Here is a 26815-nt window from a genome sequence, read left to right as displayed (position 1 = left end):
AAGATGGCAAGGGTGGCTGGAAGGGCAAGGGCCAAAACAAGAGCCATGGTCTCTCCTAGCAGCTTGGTCTCTGTGTCACCTCTCATGGTTGTTCTCCTCACCTGTCGAAGGTTGTGCACTCGAAGTGAGGCATTCTCATTTTGGAAGGAAATGGGGTAAGCCAAGTATGTCTGAGGCCACTGAATGTCTGGAGACAGACAGACAGACAGACAGACAGACACACACACACAGAGAGAGAGAAAGAGAGATCTGTTCTGACTTATGAGAAGTTTCTGGCAACTTTCAGCTTTCATCTGAACTTTTGATCTCCTAACCTCCATTTCTCAGACCAATTTGCCAGTTCTCTACTAGGGAGAGGCATCCTTATGCTGAGAAGATTTGGACAGAATGAGGAACCCACGTAATCAAGCTATCAATGTAATTCCTGCGAAGCTATGAGACTACGGTCAGCTACAGGACAATGGCATGTCCACAGGTACGCTTCATGCCAAGTGATACTTCATGGGCCGCACTGGTTTGGTGCTGATGATGCTCCATCCCTGACCGAACCCAGGACTCAGTGAATCAGGCGCAGAGATGTAAGACCTGCGTTTTGCTGTTACCTTCAGGGGACACGGTGTTATTCCCCTGAACATTCTAGAAGGTTCCATCCTGAAAAGGCTCGGTGGTGGAGCATTTGCCTGGCACGGTGTCCAAGCCTGACATGGATCCCAGGCTCAAATCCCCTCAAATAAATTCCATCTACAGACAAAGCTTCCTGTACCATTAAGTGCAAAACCAGAAACAGGTTCCAACATTCAGGGAATAGATGCAAAGGAACAATGCTTGGCTGAGGCGCTGGACTGTGTTTCAGAGAAAACAAGAAGAGCCTGATGTTTGTGCCCTTTGCTTGGCAGCAGCCTTCTTCTGAGATGTCCAGCCTGCTCACCTGTGTTCTTCAGAAGAGAGACGTTCTTTGGACTGGCTGTTTGCACCTGTGATCGCATCCCTGTGGAAGCTGAGGTAGGAAGGTTGTGTGACTCTGAAGCTAACCTGGGCTACATAATGAGGTCTAAGACAGTCTCAAAAACAAAAAGAAAGAAATAGAGAAGCAGTCTTTGGGTGTGTTTCAGTGAGTGTCTTACCTTGTAAGACAATGAAATTCTGTTTCCTCTGATCCACTTCCTTTTCGTTTGATTCTGACACACTTGACGCTTTCTGAGTCACTGAGATAAAAGTTATATATTAATCTCTGGGTTTTGGCTCGATGATTTCTGGGGCCACGGCTGTTTTTAAGGAGATGCCCTATAAAAGGCATGAAGTCAGAGAACCATGACCATCACCTAAACTAGGCTTTGAATTTTTACCACCGGGCAATTCAAAACACTGGGAGGTGAAGCAACTTGCGGGCTCTGCAGCCCACCATCCTGATGGTAGGTGAGGACTCCTCTACTCTCTCTTTCTCTGGTGGCTACTTTCAAAAAGTAAGTCTTTTGAGATTTTTGACCCCCCTCCCCCAAATCAATGTTGTTTAATCACCCTAGAAACAAAAGATGAGTCCATTAATCCTACCATGGATTGGGTAGGAGGTAAGGGAGGGATCAAAAAAAAATGACCAGTAAATGAATAAGGATGACACTCATTTAATTAGACCTGGTTATAGGAGCTGTTCAGACCCACTGGGGCTTAAGCATGTGCAGGGCTTGGCGTTGCACTGTCCCTGGCTAGACTAAGATGGCAGACATAAGCTGCAAAGTGGGAAGAAGAGTAACGTTGCCTAGTCAGCCATATTGCATCAACAGCTCCCTGGCATCTTATAGTTTCCTTGTTGCATCTGCCTGGAGTCACAGGGTGTTCCCTGTGAGCCTGAGTGTGTGTGTGTGTGTGTGTGTGTCCTCTAAGCCACTTCAACCCCTCAAAATCCTTTCCTCTGGGCCTTTCCCATAAGTAAATTCTTACAGAAGGATATAAAAGACCAGCTGGTCCAGGCAGAACCAACTGTAAAGCTGCCTCGGGAGGCCAAGGCTCATGGCAGGTAAGTCACACTAACCTTTCCTGGTTCCTGCAAAGCGGATGATGAAATTTCCCCAAGACTGGAGAACATTCAGTCCTAGCTTTAGACACATGTCTTCCTTGGGCATTTTCTGGTGCCAGATTTCTGGCTATGGCTTGGCAACTTTTTTTTCCTGTGTGTTGACCAAATCCTGAGTGACTAAATCCGCTGCAGGGCGAGAAGTCTTTTCCCACACCTGAAACCAGACAGAAACCAGCCATAAACTGCCAAGACTGGAAGTTTCACAGACCTTTTTCATCTGTACTGTTTAGAAACTGAGGCCCAAGACAGGCGTCCAGGGTCACTCAGGAAATCGGGGAGACAGTTCCTGAATGTAGTAGTCTCCAGATGGGTAGCTCTCCTTGGTAGTAAGATGATGCAGTGTTTTGGGGGGGGAGTCTAAGCCAGGGCTCTGGGATCTCCATTCACTTCCTTCATGCCTGCTGGCTGTAGCAGGTCTGAATATCTGGTCAGGCCCGATAATCTAGTTCCCAGTGTTCTGAATATTCTGAGGTCCTTTGGGTCTCAACCAGATGCCTGAACTGTAACAGCACTAGATGGGTGTTATTGGGGGAACACTGGGGGGGGGGGGGTTGAGTTGTGGTGCTTTTTATGTAACTGGCTATATTTAGCACGTGCCCAATGTCTCACCTCCAGCTGGGGCAAAGGATTCTTTCTCCTACGGAGGGCTTGATAAGAGTCACTGAGAATACAGAAGGAAAATAAACTCAGTCTTAAAATCAGTTTTGCTGGCGTGTCACAGCCTGCTTCTGACTGGGAGAACTCCCCACCCACCAGCGAGACACACTGTAGATGGATGCCAGCTGGGTGTCGCTTAATCCCCACTCGGTACTGGCGATCTCTACCCTGAGAGATGTGTGATCATATATGTGTGATCATATATGTATATGTGTGAGGGCTCAGTCCCCAAAACTGACTCCTGATTTCAGAGCTAGTCACAAACTCTGGATTGATTTATTTCCATGTGCTCTGACAGTGCCTGCTTCTGTCACAGCCCCTGCTCAAATCTGATCAGCTTGAAAAACTCAGCTTGGGAAACACTTACTTTGGCTATTTCAAAGGTCACAGGGCACGGGGAGCATTTCTGCTCTCTGAGCACTCCATATTCCAGCAACTTCCATGTAAAATCTGATAATTTGGAAGCCCTCTGGAGTTTTATGGAGATTTTATGGCATTATACAATCAGCCCAAACAGCCCAATGAAGCCCAAACAACCACATAAACCTAATGCTAATAGGCTGAGCGGGGAATCCCAGCAAGGCTTGTCTATTGAGATTCTTCTTTGCATCTCTGAGCCTCATTCCTTCCTCCCTCCCAGTCACAGGGCAGAATCCCTTCTGAAATGGGAGGGTTGTGGACCATTCTCAGATGATGCAGTTCTAAGAATTTCATAGTCAGCACCAACAGGGAAAGGTGTGTGGGTGTGGGTGTCATTAGAGAGTTTGTCCTCAGGAAAAAGAAATCATGGTTTCTATATCCTAATTTAGGATAAACCAGGAGCTACTGTGGATGAAAATCTTACGTGTGTGTGTGATCATATATGTGTGATCATATATGTATATGTATGATCATATATATCAAATAAGATATAAGTGACATAGAGATACAGATCACGTATTACAGTATTGGAGTTATCACCTTTCAGTGATGGCGCACACCTTTAATCCCAGCACTCGGGAGGCAGAGGCAGGTGGATCTGTATGAGTTCAAGGCCAGCCTTGTCTACAGAGTGAGTTCTAGGGCAGCCAGGGCCACACAGAGAAACCCTGTCTCAAAAACAAAACAGAACAAGTCAGCTATAGTGTTCTCCTCGGTGATGGGGTGTTTACTGATTTTTCTGGTTGGCTCATTCCTCCATCAACCTCAACAAGGTTCTTGCCATTGGTGGAAATGAATTCCAACAAGTCCTTCCAACCTCCTTGCTGACTTGCAAATCTTAGAGTCCAACTTTGGAAGGTTGCCGTACCCAGCGTGGTCTTCAGAGCAGAACCTCTGCCTGAGCTCTCTGAGGGCGCAGACTCCGGGCCTCCTCCCACCACCTTCTCAGCAAGAGTCTGTATCTTCTTAGGATCCTGAGATGATTCTCACACATACTATTATGTGAGAAATTGCCTAAGAGACAATCAGCACCCTGACCCCGCGCAGCCTCCAGATGGGAAACTTTTCCACTCTGTCACTTACTTGGTGCTATCCTGTATCAATGCTGTGCTCTCTCTCTCTCTCTCTCTCTCTCTCTCTCTCTTTCTCTCTCTCTCTCTCTCTCTCTCTCTCTCTCTCTCACACACACACACACACACTGGGTCTCAGGGAAGGGTGAAGACTGAGGGTTTGGGACATGCCTAAACTGAACGGGAGGAGGGGGATATGAGGTGTTCGATGGGTTGAAAGCCTAAGTTTTACAAGACGCAAACATTCTGGAGTTCTGTGGTCAGCTCAGCATTTCTGTTGCTGTGTGGTTTATGTGGCTGTGGTGGAGATGTTTGTGCTGTGTTTGAAAGCACTGTTAAAAACAAAACTACCTCAGCGATATTGTGAAACCACATTTTCTCAACTCAGTGAATACCGGAAGAGTTCTCCCACACCTGTGATCCCAGTACTCAAGTCTGAGACGGGAGGACCACGAGTTCAAGGCCAGCCTGGGCTACATAATGAGACTTAGAAGGAAGGAAGAATGGAAGGAAAAACAGAGGGCTAGAAAGTCACAGAACCTTTTCGTGTTTGGGGTCACACACAGTAAGGACAAGAGCTCACTGAGGAATTGAGTTATTGGAGGATTTATCTTGGGGTAGGCACTACATTTCAGAGACAGAAAGCTTGATTAGCATGGGTAAAGCTAATCGAACGGGTAGTTCGAACGCCCGTTTCTCCCCCCCACACACACACAGAAAGAGAATTCACCTTGGATTAAAAAAAAAATCTTGGCCAGAGATATAGTTTTTCATATCTTACCTTTTCTCTAAAGGGAGCTTAGGAAAGAGACATTTGGCAACATTGGGGAAGGCCTTGGGGGCCCAGGGATGCAGCTTAGTCATACAACACTTGCCTAATGCGGCCGAGCCTTGAATGCCCAGGAGAAAGGGAAAGAGGGAAGGGTGTGGAGAGAAGAAATCAAGAAAAGGATGGAGAGAGAAGGGGGGAAAAGAGAAAGAGGGGAAAGAAAACCGTTCAAACTTGAACCTGGTGGCTCAGGCTTAGAGCTGAAACTCATGAGGAAGGCGTTTGCAGAGACGCTGCGGTTTCTGTAGGCAGCCTCAGACCCAGCTGTGAGCCCAGGGTTTGTCACATGTTTGCACCTAATTGGGTTTTTTTGAGGAAGGGGAAAGCCCTGTGGAATTTCTGAGGAAAAGTGTGGTATCCCCTCCCACCCCATGCCCTGTGCCACCCCAGCAGATCCTAGGTGGCAGGGAAGTGAGCTGTCTGGGGAAAGAGGGAAGAGAACGCGTAAGGCTTGGAAACATTTCTCATAGCTGTGATATAAGAAGCCCAGGCTCCCCGGGCAGAACAGGACATCCTGGGTCATTAGACCCTGCCCCCTCACTGGCAGGCCAGTGGCCCAAGATCAGTGGGTGGGGCAAATGCAGAGCTATCACTGAGGTGCTCAGGCACCGAGGCCTCTTTCCTTCCGTATCTTTCTGGCTCTCCTGGACTGTGCACACCTTGTATAGGTAGGGCATCTGATTTTGCCCGGGCTTTCCCTGTTTTCTGAGATTCCTTCTCTCTCAGTGGGCTCCCCGGAGCCTTCTATGATCCTGGTCTCATTTCAGCGATGAGAATCCTTCTGCACCTCCCCACTCTCCTGGCTTCCCTGACCTTACTCCAGACCGCAGCACCGGCCAGAAATGGTAAGTGTCATATTGTATTTGTTTCTTGGGATAAGACTGGGACAAACTCGGGCGTCTAGAATCGATGCTGATTTAGTCCTCTACAGCCCAGAAGGCTAAAAATCCAAGACAAAGGTAATGGTGGGGCCATGTTTCTCCTGAAGGCCCTAAAGAGGAGACTCCCTTGCCTCTCTTCTGATGGTTCCCAGCACCCTTAGTATCCTTGACTGTAGCTACCCTAGTCTTTACATGTTTTTTCTGAGGGTCCTTTCCTAAACCCACCATTCACTGGACTTTGGGTTCACTGTAATTGGGTGCCCTCTAATCACCCTCAGCTGAATTAGTCACACCTGCAAAGACTGTTTGGAAAAAAGGTCACACGCTGAAGTTCCAAATGGACACCTTTCAATCTGCTGTAGCCTTCTTGCAGGGAACAGAGGGCACCTTTCCTGCTCCACACCCCACCATGAGGTGCCTGGCTATTGGGTAAACTCCGACAGGCTTGTTCAAGAGTCCACACGACCATCTCACCAGAAATCAGGTAGCCCAAGCTGGGTGAATGTCCTATTGTCCTCTTCCTGAGGACTCCACCATAATCCCACAGGACAGACAATTCTGACATCTTGCAGGCACGATTCTTCCCATTCCGTATCAGTTTCCTTTAAGGCATGAGTTCTCAACCTGTGGGTCTCGACCCCTTTGGGGAGGTCCAATGACCCTTTTACAGGGGTCACCTATCAGGCACCCTGCATGTCGGGTATTCACCTTATGACTTATAACAGTAGCAGAGTGATAGTTATGAAGAAGCAACGGAACTAATTTTATGGTTGGGAGCCAGCACAAGATGAGGAATGGTATTAAAGGGTTAGGGTTAGGAAGGCTGAGAGCCACTGCTTTAAGGGCTCTTTGTAAAATATCCTAATCCAGATCCCCTACCTGCTCAGGTTTGAAATATGAGGTAATAGCAGGGAGAGAGAGAAGGAGAATCAAAGGGCATCATTCCAAAGGAGCGGTAATTGATACCGTGCTTCCTGCTTTTCCCTCCCCAAGCTGCAACTTCCAGAACTGGCATCATCTCTGACACAGTGAACACAGTCAAGGCCTCAGTCAACCAGGCCTTCCTGGATTCCCGGACCAGGTAAATGAGACGCGTGTGTGTGAACTCCCCTTCACAGGCTTCCTGTTAGGGACAAGGGCACCTAGACCAGCCCCAACAAGCTAGTCAGTGAGCCAAAGCAATTCTAAAACTTGCCTTTCCACCACTCTCCACCCCCACCCCACCCCCACCAAGTATGTAGCGAACAAGAACAAGAGCTTCCGAGTCCTAAAATCCGGTTTCTAAGGTGCCTTGAGGGGGACATCTAATAAAATCCTGTGAGGACTTCCCTCCATGTGGCCCAGGGTTTCCTTTGGTTATGCCTGCTGGACTCAGAAAGTTTCTCGTTTAACTATATTAGCAGTCTGACTTGAGTCAGGCTCTCCAGAAACAGAACCATAGGCTCTGGGTCACTGCAGGTCATTTTCGAGAGAAGTGCTCTCCGGCAATTTTGCCACACAGTGCAAAATTGAGTGTGGTTTCAAGTCCATCCTCAGCCTGGCCACCCCTCCTCCACCACCCACAGAGACCTAGGGTGTAAGGTGCACCTCAGAGCCTGTCCCACCTTGGAGCAAGGGAGTAGCTTTCACACAGCCACGTTAGGCTGATGTGGCCTCAGGCTTGGGACTCCTGTGGCAAATGCTAGGCATACAGGTGTTATTAACTGGGAACCTCTAATCAGGCAGCCTCATGGGCCCAGCAGCAAGTGTCAAATAAGGCTACAGGGGTGAGCCAAGGAGCTGCACCCACAGCCACTGGGCAAGGAGCACAGAAACCCTCTTGATGGATCTGAGGAGGCCTGGATCAACAGACTAAGCCACCCTGCACCCCGTGAGAAGGGCTGGGACTCATGAAACAAGCAAGCAATCCCATGATTCTTTTGGTGACTTGTAGATTGCTCTTAGTCTCCAGAAACAGTGTCATTTCAGGGGTTCAAAGGTCAGTCTAAAGAGGCAAAGTCCTAAGCTGCTGACCTCCTTGCCTCTGAAGTACTTGGGCTCTGTGGTGACAAGAGGGTGCCGTGAGGATCCCTCCCCTACCCCACAACTACTCCGTGGGGCTGAGCTGAGCGAAGAGAGGAGCCGGGAAGACAGGGATGGCAAATCCACCTGTCACAAACAGCTCTGTGCCTCAGTGGGGCCTCTTTTGGGTACTTTTCTGGATATTCAAAGAACGCTATTACCAACTCAAAGACCTGGAAAGTTCTCTGGCCTACGCTGAGAGCGTCAATCGTGTGCTCTAGGTATCTGGCTTTATACCCGATCCCTGGGCTACTGAGCTATACTGTCCCATTAAAACAGCAGGACGCTGGGTGTGGTGTTGCATGGCTTTAATCCTGGCACCCAAAAGGCAGAGGCAGGCAGCTCTCTGTAAGTTTGCGACCAGCCTCGTCTACGCATCCAGGCTAGCGAGAGCTGTTGCATGGTGAAAGCTTGCAGGGTTTTTGTTTGTTTGTTTGTTTTATTTTTTAAAGGCAGCAAGAGACAGCATGACTTGTATCCTGATTCTCTTTAGGAAGGTTAGGCTGGGGCTGGGGCTGGGCTCCCCTGTTCCTTTCCTCTCATCTCGCTAGCCCCTTGGACTAAGCCATGGCACTTGCTAGCACTTTAAATGGAGCTAGCGGCCTAATATGAAGAGACGGGACAGGTATTGCAACAGCCCCCGCCCCCCAGGTGTAAACACAATCAGAAGGCTGGTTTTGTGAGGATCTGAGCCATATTTCAGAGACTTGGAGACAGAGGCCTCAAAGAAAGATCCTCACACACAAGGAAACTGAGGCACGAAAGATTTTCATGCCTCCAACCTCTCTGATTGTCACAGACTTCAGAGCAGAAGGCCTTGGGGATTTGGGTTTTGCACACAGAAGATAAAGGACTAAGGCTGAGCTTTCCTGAGATGTTCAGCCTAGGCTGGGTGCTTCTGGCCGTGGACTCCCCTCCGGCTTCAGAGCCAGAAACACAGGAAGAACTAGAGGTCCTTTTGTGTCCTCGTCCTAAAATTCTTAGATTATAAGGTTCGGCGGTATATCAGGAGTTGTCAAGTCTGGATTCATCCATTGTAGGACCCATGTGGTCTTCAGAGGCCCAGTTGGTTCTGGCACAGCCAGACCGCACACAGCCATCTAGCTGAAATTCAGGAATCTTTTGGTCCATCCACCAGCTTTACTGAAGGCCAGACTTAGCAATGCCCCACAGCCACTATGGCTTCCCCCTCCCTGAAGAGGTTTTTCGTTTGTTTGTTTTGTTTTGAGCAGCATCAGAAGAGGCAAAGGGCCCAGGTTTACTCTTCGGAACCCCGTGGTTTCCCTCTGCTCACACACTACCTCTCACCTCTCCCGTGAGCCAGACACACTTCTACAGAGCCGGCTCATGATCCCCATTGGTTCCTACTGTAGGCTGAAGAGGGCCCTGACCAGTCAGACACCTACCACCCGGCAGCTCTCACAGTATCTCAAGCACTCCAGAGGCTGGACCCGCAGAGCCATCCGCGTGGGACATGTGTGGGAAGAGTCTCTGAAGAGACTGAAGCCGGTGGTGCCCCTCACCAATGTCACAGGTAGACATTGGTGAACTCACTAGCCCTCTGAGGACAGGGAGGGGTCATCAGTGCAGAGCAGAGGCCGCCAAACGCTGTAAGGAACTATCTACCTGGAAGGGCCTTTCTGTCTCTCCTTCTCTCCGCCAAAGGCTATACTGGCAGAGCTCAGAAGCCCTCTGAGGACAGCTAGGCCAGCGTCCCTTTTGCAGATGAAAGAACTTGTTGGCAAGGTTATATTGATAGAGAAGGAACCTCTGTGTTCAGTGTGTCATACGGTTTTAAGGCCTCTGCCTGGAGGAAATGCCGAGGGCAGGAAAGGAACCAGTAGCCTCACTCCTGTAGGTGAAGGGGAGATGTGGGCTTCCAGTGTCAGATGGGTTTGCTGGGAGTCCGTCTCAAGAGATGACATTTCTACTCTGTCCTGGGGAGCACTGAGCTGTTCCACTATCTGTTCCCAGGGCCTCAAAATTCGGCCCTTTTGGGGGCTCTCTTCTGTTTCAGGCCAAGGCCTGGACTTGGCCTTGCTGTTTTCAGAAGTCGGCTGTGATCCCCATGCTCTGCCAGTGATTTGCAACATGAGTAGCCCTTACCGGACCATCAATGGAGAGTGTAACAACAGGTGACCCCGCCCCGCCCCCCCACCCCTGGGACACTGCGGGCGCAACTCCTGGAGCCATCCGGAGAGAGCACGTCTCCAGCGAGGCCACTGTGGCCCCCTGGGAACGGCCCTTTCCGCTAAGCCAGTCAGTCCCAGGCCTTGGGGTTGGGGAAATTGAGAACCAAGCAAAGCAGAGCCTCCCTCCTCCCTCGGGTGTGCTTTCCCTCCCGCGGAGCTCATGTGAAGGGCGGCAGGGTGAAGGAGGCGAGCCAGGAGGCCACCCGCCGAGGCTGAGAGCACTCTTGCTGTCTTTCAGGAAGAACCCAGCGCTGGGATCCGCCAACAAGGCGCTGGCTCGATGGCTACCCGCGGAGTACGAGGACGGGATCTCCCTCCCCTTCGGGTGGACGCCGGGAAAGACACGGAACGGCTTCCCTCTACCGCAGGTGAAGGAGGGCGGGGGCACAAGATGGGAAGCAAAGAGCCACCCACAAGTACATCAGCACCGGGTGAAGGGAAAAGGGAGGCTCAACTGAAATGAGGATTTGCTCCCTAGCGATAGGTTCCCCGAACTGCCACGAGAGGGCAGCAGAGCCCGGAGCCCAGCCAGGTGGGGATGGCAATGTTCCAACTGTCACAAGCCGGATACCCTGGGGTCTCCCCGACAGATGGTTTCATTGCACTGTTCTCCTTGCCCCTACCCTGTCCCAGCCCCTGGAGTGCACCAGCTGTCGTTTTCCTGCAGGTCTGATCTGTTGGCCTCATCTGAGTTGGCAGCCCCTCCCCAGGGTCCCTCTTCCCGTGCCCGGAAAGCTGGCACTTCCCTCACAGGCATGTCAGCGCAGCCTATCTTTGTGGTTCCTCTCCATCTTAAGGCTACATGACCACTGTCGAGTCCTACAGACCCGGGCTTAACCCCATCCCTATCCCTTCGTAGCTAGCTGCAGGACCAAGAGCATGGACTTCCCCTCTCTAAGATTCTGCGTCCCCGTTTACAACGTGCGTGTGTTTACAAAGCGTTGCCGTGGGCCCGGGTACCTCACGGGCTCCTGCTGGGATTGGACAGTAGGTTCCCAGCAAACCGTGGTTGAATCTGAATCCTCCAAGCGCGCTTTCTTCCCTGCTGACCTTTCCCCTCTCCTCCACGTGCAGCCCCGTGCCGTCTCCAACCAGATCCTTGGCTATCTGAACGAGGATGTCCTGGACCAAAACAGATCCTTGTTCTTCATGCAGTGGGGTCAAATCGTAGACCACGACATGGGCTTTGCGCCTGAAACTGAGGCAGATAACTACACCAAAGCCTTGTGTGAGGATCACTGTATCCAGAGAGACAACTGCTTCCCCATCATGGTAGGGCTTCTGAAGCCAGACAGATGTCCCTGACGACCATCCACGTATTGCAGGCCGGGGGGGGGGGGTGTCTCTTGATCGCTTTCAATACTGACTTCACAGCTTCATATCCATGCCCTGGGCTCATCCATCCACTCAGTGATTAGACAGTTAACAGCCCACTCTGTGCCAGGGAGTGCAGCAAGCGCTGGGGGCGCAAAGATAAGATCCTACTCTAGCCCTCAAGGAGGAAAGGTTGGCGTGGAAATGTTGACAGGATTGGGAAGTCTTAGGTTCAAAATCTGAGTCTCCTGGGAATGGATTAGCAACGCAAAACCTCAAGCCTCCCCGCCCCAATGTGTTGGGAGGTACAGTCGGCATTTTTAGCAAGACACATTCAACTGTCCCACCCACCCGGCTCCCCGCCAAGGGCTTCATCCTAAGCTTAGTTTGTGGGACTCTGCTGTGCTTTACCCTGGAGGATGGCTTCCATTCCCAGAAGGAGCTGGAAGTAGAGAGCGACTCAGGGAGCAGCAGGAGAGAGGGGCTTGCAATGGTCTCCCCTTCTTTTTTTTTTTTTTAAAGATTTATTTATTTATTACTTATGCAATGTGGGTTAGCATGTATACCTGCACGCCAGAAGAGGGAACCAGATTTCATGTTTTTAGATGGTTGTGAGCCACCATGTGGTTGCTGGGAATTGAACTCAGGACCTTTGGGAAGAGCAATCAGTGCCCTTATCCTCTGAGCCATCTCTCCAGCCCATGGTATCCCCTTCTTAACAGTCATCTGTTTACTCAAACAACCACGGGTCCATGCTGTGGTTGTAAAATAAAAAATAAATTCTGAGCCACGGGCCGAGGCCGAGCTGGGACCTGAGTCTTACATCTCTCCCTCCTAGTTTGTAGGTTAACCTGTGGAGACTGTTTTCTCATGGGTAAGAGACTCAGCTGTCTGCCTCACAGGCTCTCCGAGGGCCGGATTGAGGTGAAGTATGGACAGTGGCTGGTGCGAGGCAGTTCCAGGGTTGATATCTCAGTCCTAATCACTACGTCGCATGTCACAGGCTGCTTTGCCTGTCTAGGGTTCTTGGGAAATCCTCTCTACCGTTTCTGGGCTCTTGCTGTGAAAGACCCAGTCATTACTTTCAGCTCTTGCACATCAGGATATATGAACTTTGTGTCATGGGCCCGGGGAAGTGCAATGTTTGCAGGTGTCATGTGGTCCTGCTGCGGTCATTCTCCAACCCATCTCTCTACAGTTCCCAGCTGGTGACCCCAAACTGAGGACTCAGGGGAGGTGCATGCCCTTCTTCAGAGCTGGGTTTGTCTGCCCCGAAACACCCTACAGATCCCTGGCCCGAGAGCAAATCAATGCTCTGACCCCTTTCCTGGATGCTAGCTTGGTGTACAGCCCCGAGCCAAGGATGGCAAATCAACTTCGAAACCTCAGTAGCCCCTTGGGCCTCATGGCCGTCAACGAAGAGGTCTCAGACCACGGTCTGCCCTTTCCACCTTTTGTCAAAATGAAACCCAGCCCCTGTGAGATCATCAACACCACTGCTGGTGTGCCCTGCTTCTTGGCAGGTGAGTCTAAGCCTGGGAAGAAAACGAGGGACTTAGGGACAGGGGGATCATTAAAGGAGGCTACTCCATCTCAGCATTTGCCCAGAAAAATGCCCCAAGCCACTTCTGTTTATAGCACTGAACTAGATGGAGAGGAAGGGACCTGATGAAGAAAAGAAAAACAAAAAACCTAAGGAAGTTCAGACAAAAGAAATACAAAGAAAATCCACGGGATCCCATCATTCACCAATACTGGTTTATTAGCATTTTAATATAAACCTTTCTAGTATTCTCTAGCACTGACATAGTTCTAGCCAAGCTTGGCGGCACAGTTCTTTAATGGTACCCCATCCGTCACTGCCCTTCTGTCCATCTCCACTTCCTGTCTTCCGGGCTTTTAGGAGACTCTCGAGCCTCGGAGCAGATCTTGCTGGCCATATCCCACACACTCTTTATCCGGGAGCACAACCGATTAGTCAGAGAACTAAACAGACTCAACCCTCATTGGGATGGAGAGACGCTCTATCAGGAAGCCAGGAAAATCATGGGCGCCTTCATCCAGGTACGGAGGCAGGAGCCACTGCGGGCCGCTGGCTCCAGCACCCAACCATGCTCTCTGCTTTCTAAATAGTTCCTCACTCCTTCCTCTCTTGTGCTTCTCCCCGAGTGTCTGAATGGCTCCCTGTTTTAAAATGTATCCCCACGTTCCAAACGTGGGCATCATCCATGTTGGTCTCTGTTGCCATTACTGAGACCACCGGTTCTCACTCTTGGGGCTGCTCCCTTGCAATGACTTGGGCTATTTTGGTCTCTCTTCCTTTTGAATTCTCTCAAGGTACATGCCATAGGCATACTTGACTTTGGATCGCTTTGTCAACTCTCTGAAAGAAGGGTTGAGAGGTGCATGGGTGTGTGAGGTGCATGAGTGTGTATGGCACGCGTGTGCGTGCATGTGTGTTGTGTTTTGATTTGATTTTAAGATACGATCTTATTTAGCCCAGACTGGTCTTGACCTCCTGATCCTCCAGCTTCTGCCTTCCAAGCTCTGAGACCATGGGCATCCAACACCATGTCTGGTTGGTTATACATTAGATCTTTTATTATTGTCCTGTAGAATCCTTAGGGCCTAGTTTGCTAGGTTCTAATATGTAGAATTCAACACATCGCCATTCTTCAAGTTCTGGAGGTTCTTTTGTTGCCGTCGTTGTTTTGTTTTACTGTTGTTTTCCAACACAGGGTTTCTCTGTGTAGCCTTGGTTGCCCTGGAACTCATTCTGTAGACCAGGCTGGCTTCGAACTCAGAGAGCCGCCTCTGCCTCTGTCTCCCGAGTGCTTGGATTAAAGCTTGCTGGAGCTTCCTTAGGCTATTTTCTCTCTCTGTTGTACAGATTAATAAATTCTGCTGATCTTTCCCATGTCTAGCCTCTGTCGTTTCCACTCTGTTACTGAATTGATTCAAGGTTATTGTTGCGGCTTTTGTTACTATTATTTCAAGTAGTGTATTTTCAATTCCACAGTTTCATTACTTTTTATATTTTTTTAAAATTTTTTTCTACTTATTTGCTGAGATGTTTCCTCCCCCCGCCCCCACCTTTTTTCAGAAAAATCTATAACTGATTAAGAAAGTTTCACTTTAGCTTTGAACTTACAACGTAGGCGAGGCTGGTGGACAACAGGCTCCAGGAATCTGCCTGGCCTCTGCCTTCCTGGCTCGGAGATTACAAGTCCACGCTACCATGCCCAGCGTTATTAAGGGGTTCTGGGAATGATAGACAAGTCTTTGTGCTTGCAGGGCGAGCACCCTACTGACTGACCTGTCTCCCCAGCCCGAGCTAATTCTGATCCACGTTGATATTGGCATCAGTTGATTGTCCTTTTCTCAAACAAAACTGGCTTTCCTGGTTCTTGGTATTCCTGAACATTTTAGCGATTTCAATCCTATCTGAACCTTTTTTTTTTTTCCTAGCCTGTCATTACCCTGCTTAGGTTTAGCATGTAGGTTCTGGCCTGCCTTTGTTTCAGTGACATCTTGGTTCCAAATTCTTCCAGTGTCCCCTTAGCCCCCTTCATTTTTCCAGGGCATCTGAACTTCCCACTCCACTACTACTGTCTTCAGGGCACCAAAGGGTTGGGGTTTTTTTTTTCTTCCTTTTTTTTTTTTTTTTTTTTCTGGCTCCCTGTTGTTGCTAAGCAACACCCTATGGCAGCAGACACCACTGTGCCTGTGTCTCCTTGGTGAAGAACCAAGGGTGAGAGGAAACAGACAGTGCTCCACTGCCCCCAAAGAAGGCTGAAGCCATCCACAGCCTGGACTGAGGAACAGGGCAGGATTAGCTAGGGCTCTGGGGATTTGGGGTGCGAGGCAGGGCTTGGGGCTCTCTGATAGTCCGTGTTGGATTTCCCTGGCCCTTGGTCTCTAGAAAGAGAAAGCAGGCATTTTTTGACTTTTTTTTTTTTTCATATCACTGTTGGAAGTGTCAGGCTGAGAGTCTCCTGTGCACCCAGTTCAATCCAAAGAACTCACCCCATTGCCATTCTTCAGTTTCTGGGTTCTCTAGACAGTTAATATTCCTTTTCCAGCTTTCAGAGTATCTTTTTGAAAATTTAACTTATGTGTCTCTGTGTGTAGACCAAAGGGAGTGTCAGACCCCTTGGAGCTGGAGTTACAGACAGCCGTTGTCCATGTGGGTGTTGGGAACCGAACTCAAGCCCTCTAGGGCAGCCAGCCCTCTTAACCACTAAGCCATCTCTCCAGTCTCAACAGTTTTTTTTTTTTTAATTAGATCTTATGTTGTGCAGGTTGGCCTCAAACTCACTATGTAGACAAAGCTGACCTTGAACTACTGATCCTCATGCCTTCATGTCATCATGCTGGGATTAGAGGTGTGTGCCACCAGAGCCGTTTGTTTCTGTTGCTGTTATTTTAGGATTGCTTGAGCTGGAAATGCAGTCTCACTATGTAACCAAGGCTGGCCTCAAATTTGTAAACCTCCTGCCTCAGCACCTGGAATTACAGCCTTGTGTCACCATACCAGCTCTCAGTCCTTTTGAATAAATTCCAGGATGGCTAGTTACAGTGAATAGAGAGGAGAAAGGAAAATAAGGCTACACCACCTTGTTCTAAAACCAGAACACACACACACACACACACACACACACGACACCACATACCACATGCATACATCTATTTTTAATTAAAATGACCTATTTCCGTCTAAAATATTAGAGCCAGAAATCTTGCTGCTAAGATTTGCTAAGCAGAGAGCATCACTTTGAAATGAGCAATTCGTATAACCTATATGGAGACAGTATGAGGAATAGATGAAAGGATGTCATGATTGATTAGCAATGTCTGCCATGGTCACAGGAATGGAAACGGGGTACGAATGCTATCCACTTGCCTTCCTCTTGACAGCAGCTCCTCCCCAACCTCCCATTGCAGAGGCTTACATCCTTTCCTCAGGACTTGTTTATCCCTCCAGATTATCACCTTTAGGGACTATCTACCCATCCTACTGGGTGATGAGATGCAGAAGTGGATACCCCCGTACCAAGGCTACAGTGAATCTGTAGACCCCCGAATCTCCAACGTCTTCAGCTTTGCTTTCCGCTTTGGCCACTTGGAGGTCCCCTCTACCGTGTCCCGCTTAGATGAGAATTATCAGCCATGGGGCTCAGAACCTGAGCTCCCCCTGCACACGCTCTTCTTCAACACCTGGAGGCTCGTCAAAGATGGTGAGTCTTCTCAGGGAGGCCTTCATGCCGGAGCCCTCTTGTTCTTCAACCAGCTTTCAGGGACTCCTGGCATGGGGATCACTTTCCACGCATGTCCTGTGTGACCTTGGGCAAGGGAATTCATCTTACTGAGTCTTGATTTCCTTGTTTGGAAACTAAGGGCGATAACCGTACCCATCCCACAAGGATGTCGGATGAAATGAGATAGATGTGTAGAGCACCTCAGTGTGGTTCCTGACACAGAGGGAGCGATCTGTGAATAACAGTGATTTCCTCCTTCCGGCTTCCCGGGTCTGAGGTTCTTCTGCCTATACCCTAGGCTTCTCTGAGCTCTGAAAAGAGAATCTGTGGGCTTGGTAAATTGCTCCGTTCTGGAACCTCCTACCTCCGTGAGGTATCATAGACTGAATGCAGCTTTCTTATTCCTCAGTTAAAACTCAAGTTTAACCCGTCAGGGCCCTTTTCTGAAGCTGTATGGTCCCCCTTCCTCTAGGGGAATGTGTGTGAGACAAAGGAGCTGACTCCATGAACTAGAACATGAAAGGATGCCTGGTATTTCTTCATCCATCAGCCCATGAGTGCCCTCTCCCGTCGCCTCAGAAAGGGTAGCCTGGGCTCCTCTTACCCTGGCACAAAGGGCAGGCTGCAGTGTGCTCTTCTCTCCCCATCTCGAGCCAGAGACATTTCCTAATCACTCCCATTTCCTATTGAGAGGAGGTGTCTAGGGCAGAGAGGGCCCAGAATGGAGGAGAATGCCCTCATTCTGTTCCTGTCCTGAGACTGGCCCCGTGCTGTCCCTCTGCAGGTGGAATTGACCCTCTGGTTCGAGGCCTGCTGGCTAAGAAGGCCAAACTGATGCATCAGGATAAAATGATGACGGGAGAACTCCGCAACAAGCTGTTCCAGCCGAATCACACCATCCACGGCTTCGACCTGGCCTCCATCAACATACAGCGGTGCCGAGACCACGGGCAGCCTGGTGAGTGGGGCTGAGGTCTCACCTGGGCTGAAAAACTTCTTGGCTACTTTCTGGGGGCTCCTGGACACCCTCCTCTGGACCCCGCCAGGGGCCTGTTGATCCTGAAGCTAGAGGCAAGCCCATTTTTGAAATTTTAAAATTTTATTTATTTTACATCCTGATCACAGTTTTCCCTCTTTCCAGTCCCTCCCCGAAGCCTCTCTTCTTTCCCCTTCTTCCTCATCCACTCCTCCTCTGTTTCCCTTCAGAAAAGGGCCAGCCTCATTGATATCAACCAGCCATGGCATATCAGCTTGCAGTAAGACTAGGTACCTCCTCTTCTATTAAGGCCAGACAAGGCATCCCAGATGGGGGAAAGGTCTCAAAAGTTCCCACTGTTAGGAGTCCCTCAAGAAGACCAAGCTACACAACTGTAACATGTGTGGAAGGCCTAGGTCAGGCCCAGGCAGGCTTAGTCTCTAGCCTCAGGCTAGAGGCAAGCCCATTTTAGAAACCCCACATAAGACATCCAGGAAATGGAATTTTTTCCTTTTCAGGGATGTGAATACACACGTGGTGGTATCTTAGTGCCGCAGGGGAGGAAAAAAGTGAGATCAACAACCAACTTGTTAAATCAGTTTAAAAGGCCAGAAAAGGTCCAGAAGGAACAGAGTTCCAGATGTGGTGGTGTCAGCGTACAATCCCAGCACTCGAGAGCAAGAAGATCATCAGCTTGAAGCTAGCATGAGCTACACAGAGAAACCTTAACAGAAAGAAAGGGGAAGGGGGAAGGGAAAGGAAGGGAAGACTGGCGATCTGGTGGGTGCTGGAGCTTTCCTTTACACCTACGGAAAGCAACCTTGTTGTCACCGAGAACCAGGCTGCCTGAGTTCAAACCCCAGCAGTACCGTTTTCTAGGCGTCTAGTCGCTTTTCTCTTTGTTTGTGATAAAATGCCTGACAAAAGGATGGGTTTAACTTGGCTCACAGTTTGAAGGCACGGTCAGCCCATCGTTCAAGGCAGGCATGGTGTCGGGACCATGAGGCAGCCGGCCACACCAACGCTGCTGTCAGGAAGCAGAGAGTGATGGAGGCCGGTGCAGCTTCCCTCCTCTTTCTGTCCAGACCTCAGACAGGCGCCGCTTGTGTTCAGGGTGGGGCTTCCCATCATAATTAACCCTACCTAGAAACTCCCTGCTGAGCATGCCCAGAGCTTTTCCAGCTAGGTTATTCCAGGTCTTGCCACTTTGACAATCAGTCACAGGACGGAAGGCAAGCTCCAGCAGCTTTGCTCTCATTCGTTTATAAGGTGCTTGGAATCATGCCTGGCTCTGTGGTAAGCTGTCAGCCCTCTCCCCCAAGACTGAAGTGCCACAGATGACAAGCGATGCATTACACTTTCCATCGTCTTAAAAACTCTGCTCTCAGTCTTTCCCAGCTTCTGGAGGTAGAGCACATCTCCAAGGGAAAACACAAGTGGTTCCTGAGATGAGCTAGCCTTATCTTCCCTCCCCTAGGGTACAACTCCTGGAGAGCGTTCTGTGGGCTGTCCCAGCCAGAGACGCTAGAGGAGCTGAGTGCTGTGCTGGGAAATGAGGAGTTGGCCAAGAAGCTGATGGACCTCTATGGAACCCCCAGCAACATTGACATCTGGCTAGGGGCCATTGCTGAACCCCTGGTCCACAGGGGACGGGTGGGGCCTCTCTTGACCTGTCTCCTGGGCTTGCAGTTTCAGAAGCTCCGAGATGGAGACAGGTAAGTGAAACCATTATTGGGGGCAGGAGGAGCCCTTCCTTTAGGCAGGTTCCCCAACCCTCTTCAAGTGGTCTGACTCCACACCGCACCATAGAAGGGGCTTTTCCTCTTCCCAAGGATGTCCTTTAGCAATATGGGGGGAGCTAGCTCCTGTACTGTGTGAAATGACCCTGCCCTGTCCTTGTAGGTTCTGGTGGGAGAACCCGGGGGTCTTTACAGAGAAGCAACGGGACTCTCTACAGAAGATGTCCTTCTCGCGCCTCGTCTGTGACAACACAGGCATCGACAAGGTCCCCCTGAACCCATTCCAGGCCAACACCTACCCTGAAGGCTTTGTAAACTGCTCCTCAGTTGATAAGCTGGACCTCTCACCCTGGGCCTCAGTGAAGAACTAGGAACCTGCTGCTCACGGCTTCCTACATTGCACAGGTCAGTGGTCCAAGATGCCATTTCAAACAAGTCCTTTCAAGCTGGACATCCAAGACCCAAGGCTTCATTTCTTGTCTCCAGAGGCTGCCTCTTCCCAGCTCCTCCCCTCAGCTCTCACCATTCTCACCCCTGAGCCTGTGAAAATCATCTGACAAGACTTAGGCTTCCAAAGATGCCCCTCCTGCTTGTCAGATGTAAGGTAACCTCTCCCTGGATGGGCATTCGCTGAGGCTGTGACCTTTGGCCCTTATGTTTCCTCCTGTCCATAAGCACCTGAGCCAGAGACTTCCGCCTGCTTATGGGTATGGCTTGTGGCACTTAGCGTGGTGTTCGGCACCCAAAGTGCTCAATAAATATCCAACTGCTCCTCCCTAAGGGCAGGCCTTGTAACCACTGTATGTAAGTCACTAGATGTTTATAGTCCAGCTGTGTCTTATTGCTAAGCGGTCCTGGTCATCAATCAGTCTGATAGAATAGTAACTGAGTGGGAGGTTCAGGAGCTCTCAAAACAGGGAGGAGGGAAGGAACACCTGGAAGGGGCAAATGACACCACAGAGAAGTGAGAGTAAGAACTCAGGGTGACCCTACTGTGGTGTACCATGGGTAACCAAGCCTGGATTTTCTGAGAACTAAAACCACTCTTCAGTCCTCTAAGAAATACTCTATTCTTCCCGGGCAGTCCTTGGAACTTGTCCAGCTTCCAGAACATTCCTTGGGCTATGGCCCAGTGTGTACTCATACATTCTTTAATTTTTTTTTTCCCATAGGGTCTCACTTTATATCTTAGGTAGGCCTTGAATAGACTATGTAGCCCAGAGTAGCACCAAATTCTCCTAAATTTGTATAACTTCTGCCTCATTCTTTTTTTTTTTTCTTTTTAAAAGAAAAGACCCTCCAGGTGCTGGAGAGATGGATCAGTGGTTAAGAGCACTGGCTGCTCCTCCAGAGGACCCTGGTTCAATTCCCAGCACCCACAAGGCTGCTCTCAACTGTCCCAGAGGACCCTGTGCCCTCTTATGGCCTCTGAGAGTGCTGCATGCATGAGGCACAGATGGCTATGGCAGGCAAAATAGCCATATACATAAACAAAAAAATCTAAAACTAAATAGATAAATAATAAAATGAAAAGACCCTCCAATGTACAAGGCCCTAAGCTCAGTCCTAACACCATGGAAATTTTCTAGTTAATGAAATCATTAGTTGGTTAACTGGATTTACCCTTTCCAGGTCTGATGGTACAAGAGAATCATAAGTTCAAGACTGACCCATGCTACAGAGCAAGTTTGAGGTCAGCCTGGCCACTTTAGCAAGACATTGTCTCAAAATAGAAAAGGGCCAGAGTCCTAGCTCAGTGTTAGAATGTTTGCTTTGCACACACAAGGCCTGAGATTCAATACCGACATCACAGGGGGAAAATTACCCTATAGGAAATCACGTCCCCACCCTACGGAGACTGCCTTGATCATAGCCCTGTTCTTCAAACCCCCCTCAAACCAGCAGCCTTGGATGAGGCTCCCCCTCAGTGAACACCCCTCTCCTCCTCAGCAAGGCAAGGCTGAGAGGTGCTTGTCCTGCCGCTCTCCACAGTGAGCGTCTAGCTTTACCTCACTATTCTCTCACATCCCAGGGCTACCACCCCCCTACGTGAGAAGACAGGAAAGAAGAAGGAGTCTGCAGATCCACTGTGGGCCAGCTCCTGACAAGACCACTGGCCAGATACACCCCTCCCTTTCCCTGGGCACTGAGGTCTGATCACTGGAAGCCTGGAATAAGGCGGCACCTGCCTTCTTGAGGACCCCTGGGACACTCACTGTGGGCAGCATTTTGCCCCCTCCCCTTCTTTTGAGTTGGACACAGAACGAGCAAGTGGCAAACATATGCCTGAGAGATGAACAAATATGAGGGCTTGCTGGCCACATTCCCGTTCCACAGAGTGGTAGAGGAGGGACACGAGGGATGAGGGTCTGATTAGTGTGACCTGGCCACAGGCTTCGAAGAGCTAGCCGCCCTCCACGTAGAGAGGGTTCCCCGGCACCGTCATCACTCCAGAAATGTCCCCAGGTACAGACCACCCTGTCTCAAGGTCACGGAGCAGAGGGAGCCTCCCCCTGAAGCTGCAGCCCCTTCACAGACAATACAGCAGATCCCCATCCATGGCGTTTTATTAGTGTAAACTTCATGTACAAACAAACAGTACAGAAGGGCCAGGGGCCTCTGCTCCTCTCCAGACAGGCTTCTGTGAACGGCAAGAGGAGAGTCAGGGAGAAGGGGAAACCATGGGCAGAGCCGGGCTGAGCCGGGCTAACCTAGACTTCGCAACCTCACAGCCCAACTGCTAACTACAACCCCCCAGAGGCCTCGTTTCTGCAAACCAGAATGTGATCGAGGACTCGGCTTTCTGTCCTTGGCATTCATCTTTTTTTTTTTTTTTTTTGCCTCTATTTTCCCTGCCTAGCACAGTGCCTGGCACATAGTAGGTGCTCAGTGAGCTGAGAGCTGAGGGCTGCAATAGGCTCTCTAACAAGCCTCGACCTCTTTATAAGGAAGAGAATTCAGGCTTAAGAGTAATTTGTCCAAAGACAAATACACGCACTGCTATGCTTCAGAGTGATGACTTGAACTCAGGCAGCCTGCTCTCTGCCTCCCATTCTTAACGTGGTCATGGGCAGTGAGCTCTGACTCGTGCGATTGAGGCGCACACAAGGCACATCCAGCGTTGCCCGTGCTCACATGCGAAATAATAGGTTTCACATAGGATGTGTGTGTGTGTGTGTGTGTATATATATATATATATATAGGCATGCACAAGCATGCATGCAAACATACATGTGCACACAACATGTGAATGTCCAGTCACCCCCCTCCCCCCACTGGCACTCACAACATCCACAAAGATGGATTCACTTGGGGAAGAGAGTTCCCTGTGGTTCCAAATAGCCAACCAGGCATACCCTTCCGTGTGGCATGCCCTTACCCGGCCACTAGGCCTCCTTCCAGGAAGTCAGGTTCAGCCTGGGAAGGGAGTTACAGCTGACAAAGTCTCGAGGGTGCGAGTTGGACATGAAGATGTTGTTCTTAGACACGGTGGTGATGCCGGTGTTGTCGCAGATGATTCGGGGCAGGGAGATGGTGGCCAGGGCCTGCTTCTGCTGTGTGCTGAACACCCCTCGGTTCTCCCACCAAAACCTGCGCGGGAGGGAGCATCACGGATGTCACGTCTGAGGCTAGCCTTTGTTGGGAGGGCATCACTGGGCTTGGGCTGACCCCTGAGTGTGAGAGGGCCACGGGAGACTCCTTTCTATGGCACAGGAGAGCTCCAGGTCATGGGAAGTGCCCATTCAGCCCAGAGGACAAGAGCACAGCTGCTTGGGTAGGTCCCCCGCTCCCACCCAGCATTCTCTGGGCCCCAGTCCCATGCACATATCCACAAGGAGAGAAGAGGGCCTGGGCTGGCATTTGTGATTTGTTCTCCTTGACTGGGACACCTTTTTACAATATCCCCAAGGGAGTAATGCAAGCTAGGTAAGAGCTAAGACATGTCAGGATCATGATGAAATGACGTGAAACGGGGACAGTGAGAGAAACTGAGACTTTTCCGTGGTGGCTGACGCCTCCACAGCAGCACTGAGAAACCCAGAGAAAGTGTGAAGAGTGGAATTTGGGGACCAGAAAGATGGTTCAGTGTGCAAAGGCACTTGCCACCAAGGCCGACAACTTGAGTACCGCCCATCCCTGGACCCCACACGGTAGAACCAAGTCCTTAAGTTGTCCTCTGAGCTCCACATGAGTGCTGTGGCCTGCTTGTTCCCCCTCCCAGCCCCACGTGTGTGCCACCCCACCACCCCACGGCTTCCTTACCGGTCACCATCTCGAAGATTCCTAAACTGAGTGCCAATGAGGCAGGCAAGGAGCTGACCTACTCGGCCACTGGGCTCCAGGGGCTCGGCCACACCACCCATCCAGATGTCAATGTTGTTGGGCGTGCCATACTGCGCCATCAGCTTCCGTGCCAATCCCAGGTTCTTTAGCACCGTGCCGAGCTCCCCCACTGTGTTGGGCTGTGGGAGGCCACAGAATCGTCTCCAGGCGTTGTATCCTGCATCGGGCCAGAGGACAGGCTTACTGTAAATGGGCCCCTCTCCTGCCAGGTAGAAAGAGTCCTGGGAACAGCAGGGACAAACTGCAGAGGCATTCAAACACCCACCCCAGTACCCAAGGCCATAAGCAGAATGGACCCCTAAATGACTGGCTCAGGCCAGAGTGAACAGCTGGGCCTCTCCAGCCCTCTCACTGTACTTGTCCTTTCTCTCTCACACCCAGAGATAGTGCCACAACCCTGCCAGGCGCAGGCAGGGAAACATTGTCCCTTAGGGCAGAAGCCCAATGCATCTGTCTCTGGCACAAAGAGTGAAAAATATGTCTCAGAGGCATGGTCACTTGTGCTACCCCACAACACAGGTGTGAGCTTTTGGGTTAGGCTGGTCGTGCTTGGGTCCAAGCTCCAGCTCCCTCGCTGGCTTGGTTACAGCACTCAGCCAAGCTCAGGACCCCTCTAAACCCTAGTTCCCTAATCAGTAAAAATGACAGTGGTACTCTTCCACCCTCAAGCTCATGAATGAGTCAGAATGGACTGATGATGGAGACAGCCTTCCAGATCATGGGTTGCAAAGAGTCCAGCCTGTGAAGAAGCCAAGAGAGGCTGAAATGTGGCCACTGGGGCCTGGAAAAAGCATGACCTAGCCTCTGGTGCTTCCTGGGCCCTGGGCAGGAAGTGGAGCTATAGGCTACCTGGGAGGCTGGATGGGGCTGGGGCCCACCCCTCACCTGGGAGGCCGTGATCTCTGCTACGCTGCATGTTCAGGGCGGGCAGGTCCAGCCCAATCCTCATGACTTGCTCAAACAGTCGCTCCCGGATCTCATCCACCACAATTTGGTTCTGGCGATTCAGTTTGGCAGGGGTAGCCATGAGGCCCCGGAGGATGGGGTCAATGCCACCTGAGGACAAGAGAGCAAAGTGAAAGGAAGGGTTAACCTGCAGAGTGGAGTCAGGGTTGGTCCAAGCGGAGTCTAAGGGGTCGGAGAAAAGCCGCAGGCACGCGCAACCCCTGGGCCCCAGAGACCAATCATCACCAGACACTCTCTGACCCGACGGTTCACAGCTTGGGATGTTCCCAGCCCTAGCCCCCCCAGGCCCGTGAAACTGGAATGCCAGGCTACATCCCTAAAGAAGAAATGAAAAAAGATCTCTCCCCAGCCTAGTTCTCTGGCGTCAGTCAAGCCCATGCCATCCCACCTCGGCTGCTGGCGTTTCTCGGGTTCCACTCACCTTCCAACACAACTCTCCAGCTGGCAAAAAAGACCTTGCTGAGTGGGACCCGAGGGTTGGGCCCTGTGGGCCGGTACTGATTGTCCAGGCGGAACATAAAGGGTTGGATGAGGGTGTGGCCATAGCGGAAAGCGTTGGTGAAGACGTTGGCGATTCGAGGGTCGACTGAGTCGTTGTAGCATCGGTACCTGGGCAGGTACTTCCGCATGGCTGCTGGTCCCAACACCAAGGGCAGGTAGTCCCGGTATGTGATGATCTAAAACAGAGTCACTTGGAAGAGATGTCTATTCACTCCCCCGACCCTCCCGTGGTTTCCGGATCTGAAACTGAACATAGTGGCACTGAAGGACATACTCAGAGCGTTACTGTCCCTAGCTATGTGAGCTTGGGTCATTTATTAAACTCTCTGAACCACAGAGGTTAACGAAAAATAATTATATACGCTTTCTCTCTCACGGGATTAAACCAAATGCCTTGTTAGTCACTGTGATAACCTCTCTGGCCCTGACGTTATCAGTGTCTCGTTCCTCTTTGAGAGCCAGGGAAGCTGAAATTACGGAGGTTGTTCACAGTGCCCAGCAATAGCCTGGCACACAGTAGGGCTCACAGAAGTCTGCTCCGGTGTGATGTCCCCCGTGAAAGGGGAGCTGTGGGACGGTGTCACTCTGGATCCAAGGCGAGAATTGCCTCTGAGGCTGAAATGACTCCCCGTTATGGCTGTGAGTGTAAATCAAAAGCCCACCCTCAGCACCGTCACCTCTCTTCCTAAAATCTAGCAAATGGGCATGTGTGTGTGTGCATGTGTGTGTGTGTGAGATGCTCACGAATGTTTACATTCTTGGGAAAATGGGGTCACTGGAACATCAAATGTTAAAAAAAACAGATGGAGGAACACTGACCCAAGGGGGTCAGTGCTCAAGATGATGGGTAAAAGAGCCAACAGTGATCCTTCTGCTTAAGACCCTCACAACACCATCCCAGGCCCTCGGGAAAGAGGAAGGCCCGGGGGGACAAAGTGCACTTGTCAAGCAGGTCACACCTGCCTGCGTTTTCATTTGGCTCTTTTGAGCCTCACGATACTATGGATAAAGAAGCAGCGTTCGGGAGATAGGAGCCTGCCCGAGAACACAAGGCCAGGATGCCCACCTGGATCATGGCCCCCACGATCTTCCGGGCCTCCTGGTAGAGTCTCTCCCCATTCCAGCGAGGGTTCAGGCGCTTGAGCTGTGTGGCCAGCCGGTTATGCTCTCGAACAAAGAGGGTGTGCATGGAGGTGAGCTCGGGCATCTCACTGGAGCGCATGTCCCCTTAGGAAAACAAAGCCTTTGTCATCTCTGTGTCCATCCCCTGTCCAGCCAAGACCTTCAGTGGCTCTCACGTGCCTGTTCTCCAGCCACCTTCACACACCATACTGACACAGGCTGACAGAGCTCGGGAACACTGTAGTCCTTCCTGCAGCCTTGTCCAATAGCCATCAGGTGTGACTTGTCACCTTCCTGTAGCTCAAACAAGGAGTGCCTTCGGCACAAGGTCCAAGGCTTGTCTTTCTGTATTTCACCCTTAACTACACACACACACACACACACACACACACACACACACACACACACACA

General features: G+C 50.6%; 2 protein-coding genes across 2 annotated transcripts in view; one reads left to right on the top strand and one right to left on the bottom strand.

Annotated features, from left to right (window-relative positions):
* The first annotated feature begins 1380 nt into the window (after positions 1-1380).
* Positions 1381-22545, top strand: Lpo (lactoperoxidase). The gene is made up of 14 exons (XM_055620587.1): positions 1381-1412; positions 5818-5895; positions 6925-7012; positions 9366-9526; positions 10010-10127; positions 10423-10552; positions 11259-11456; positions 12697-13021; positions 13402-13562; positions 16483-16735; positions 17541-17714; positions 19210-19447; positions 19635-19876; positions 21504-22545. Exons 2-13 carry the CDS (start codon positions 5820-5822, stop codon positions 19840-19842), a joined length of 2130 nt encoding a protein of 709 aa, XP_055476562.1. The 5' UTR covers positions 1381-1412; positions 5818-5819; the 3' UTR covers positions 19843-19876; positions 21504-22545.
* Positions 22546-22854: 309 nt separating this feature from the next.
* The window catches only part of Mpo (myeloperoxidase), an 8244-nt gene continuing 4283 nt past the window's right edge, over positions 22855-26815 (bottom strand). The window contains exons 8-12 of the mRNA XM_055620588.1: positions 26349-26509; positions 25203-25458; positions 24701-24871; positions 23735-23972; positions 22855-23062 (exon numbers count right to left, since the gene is read on the bottom strand). Coding sequence (XP_055476563.1) covers positions 22858-23062; positions 23735-23972; positions 24701-24871; positions 25203-25458; positions 26349-26509 — 1031 coding nt within the window. The 3' untranslated portion in view covers positions 22855-22857. The remainder of the gene's footprint in view (positions 23063-23734; positions 23973-24700; positions 24872-25202; positions 25459-26348; positions 26510-26815) is intronic.

The sequence above is a fragment of the Psammomys obesus genome, unplaced genomic scaffold, assembly GCF_907164565.1.
Source record: "Psammomys obesus unplaced genomic scaffold, mPsaObe1.curated_primary_1811, whole genome shotgun sequence".
Lineage (NCBI taxonomy): Eukaryota > Metazoa > Chordata > Mammalia > Rodentia > Muridae > Psammomys > Psammomys obesus.
The sequence above is the reverse complement of the archived record's forward strand: the minus strand, read 5'-3'. Positions and strand labels throughout refer to the sequence as shown.

Excerpts from the sequence above, each read along its gene's own strand:
- Lpo (XM_055620587.1), top strand. The coding sequence starts at position 5,820 with ATGAGAATCCTTCTGCACCTCCCCACTCTCCTGGCTTCCCTGACCTTA. Across the intron at positions 17,715-19,209 it reads CCGAGACCACGGGCAGCCTG|GGTACAACTCCTGGAGAGCG; the intron begins GTGAGTGGGGCT and ends TCCCTCCCCTAG. Across the intron at positions 19,448-19,634 it reads AAGCTCCGAGATGGAGACAG|GTTCTGGTGGGAGAACCCGG; the intron begins GTAAGTGAAACC and ends CTGTCCTTGTAG.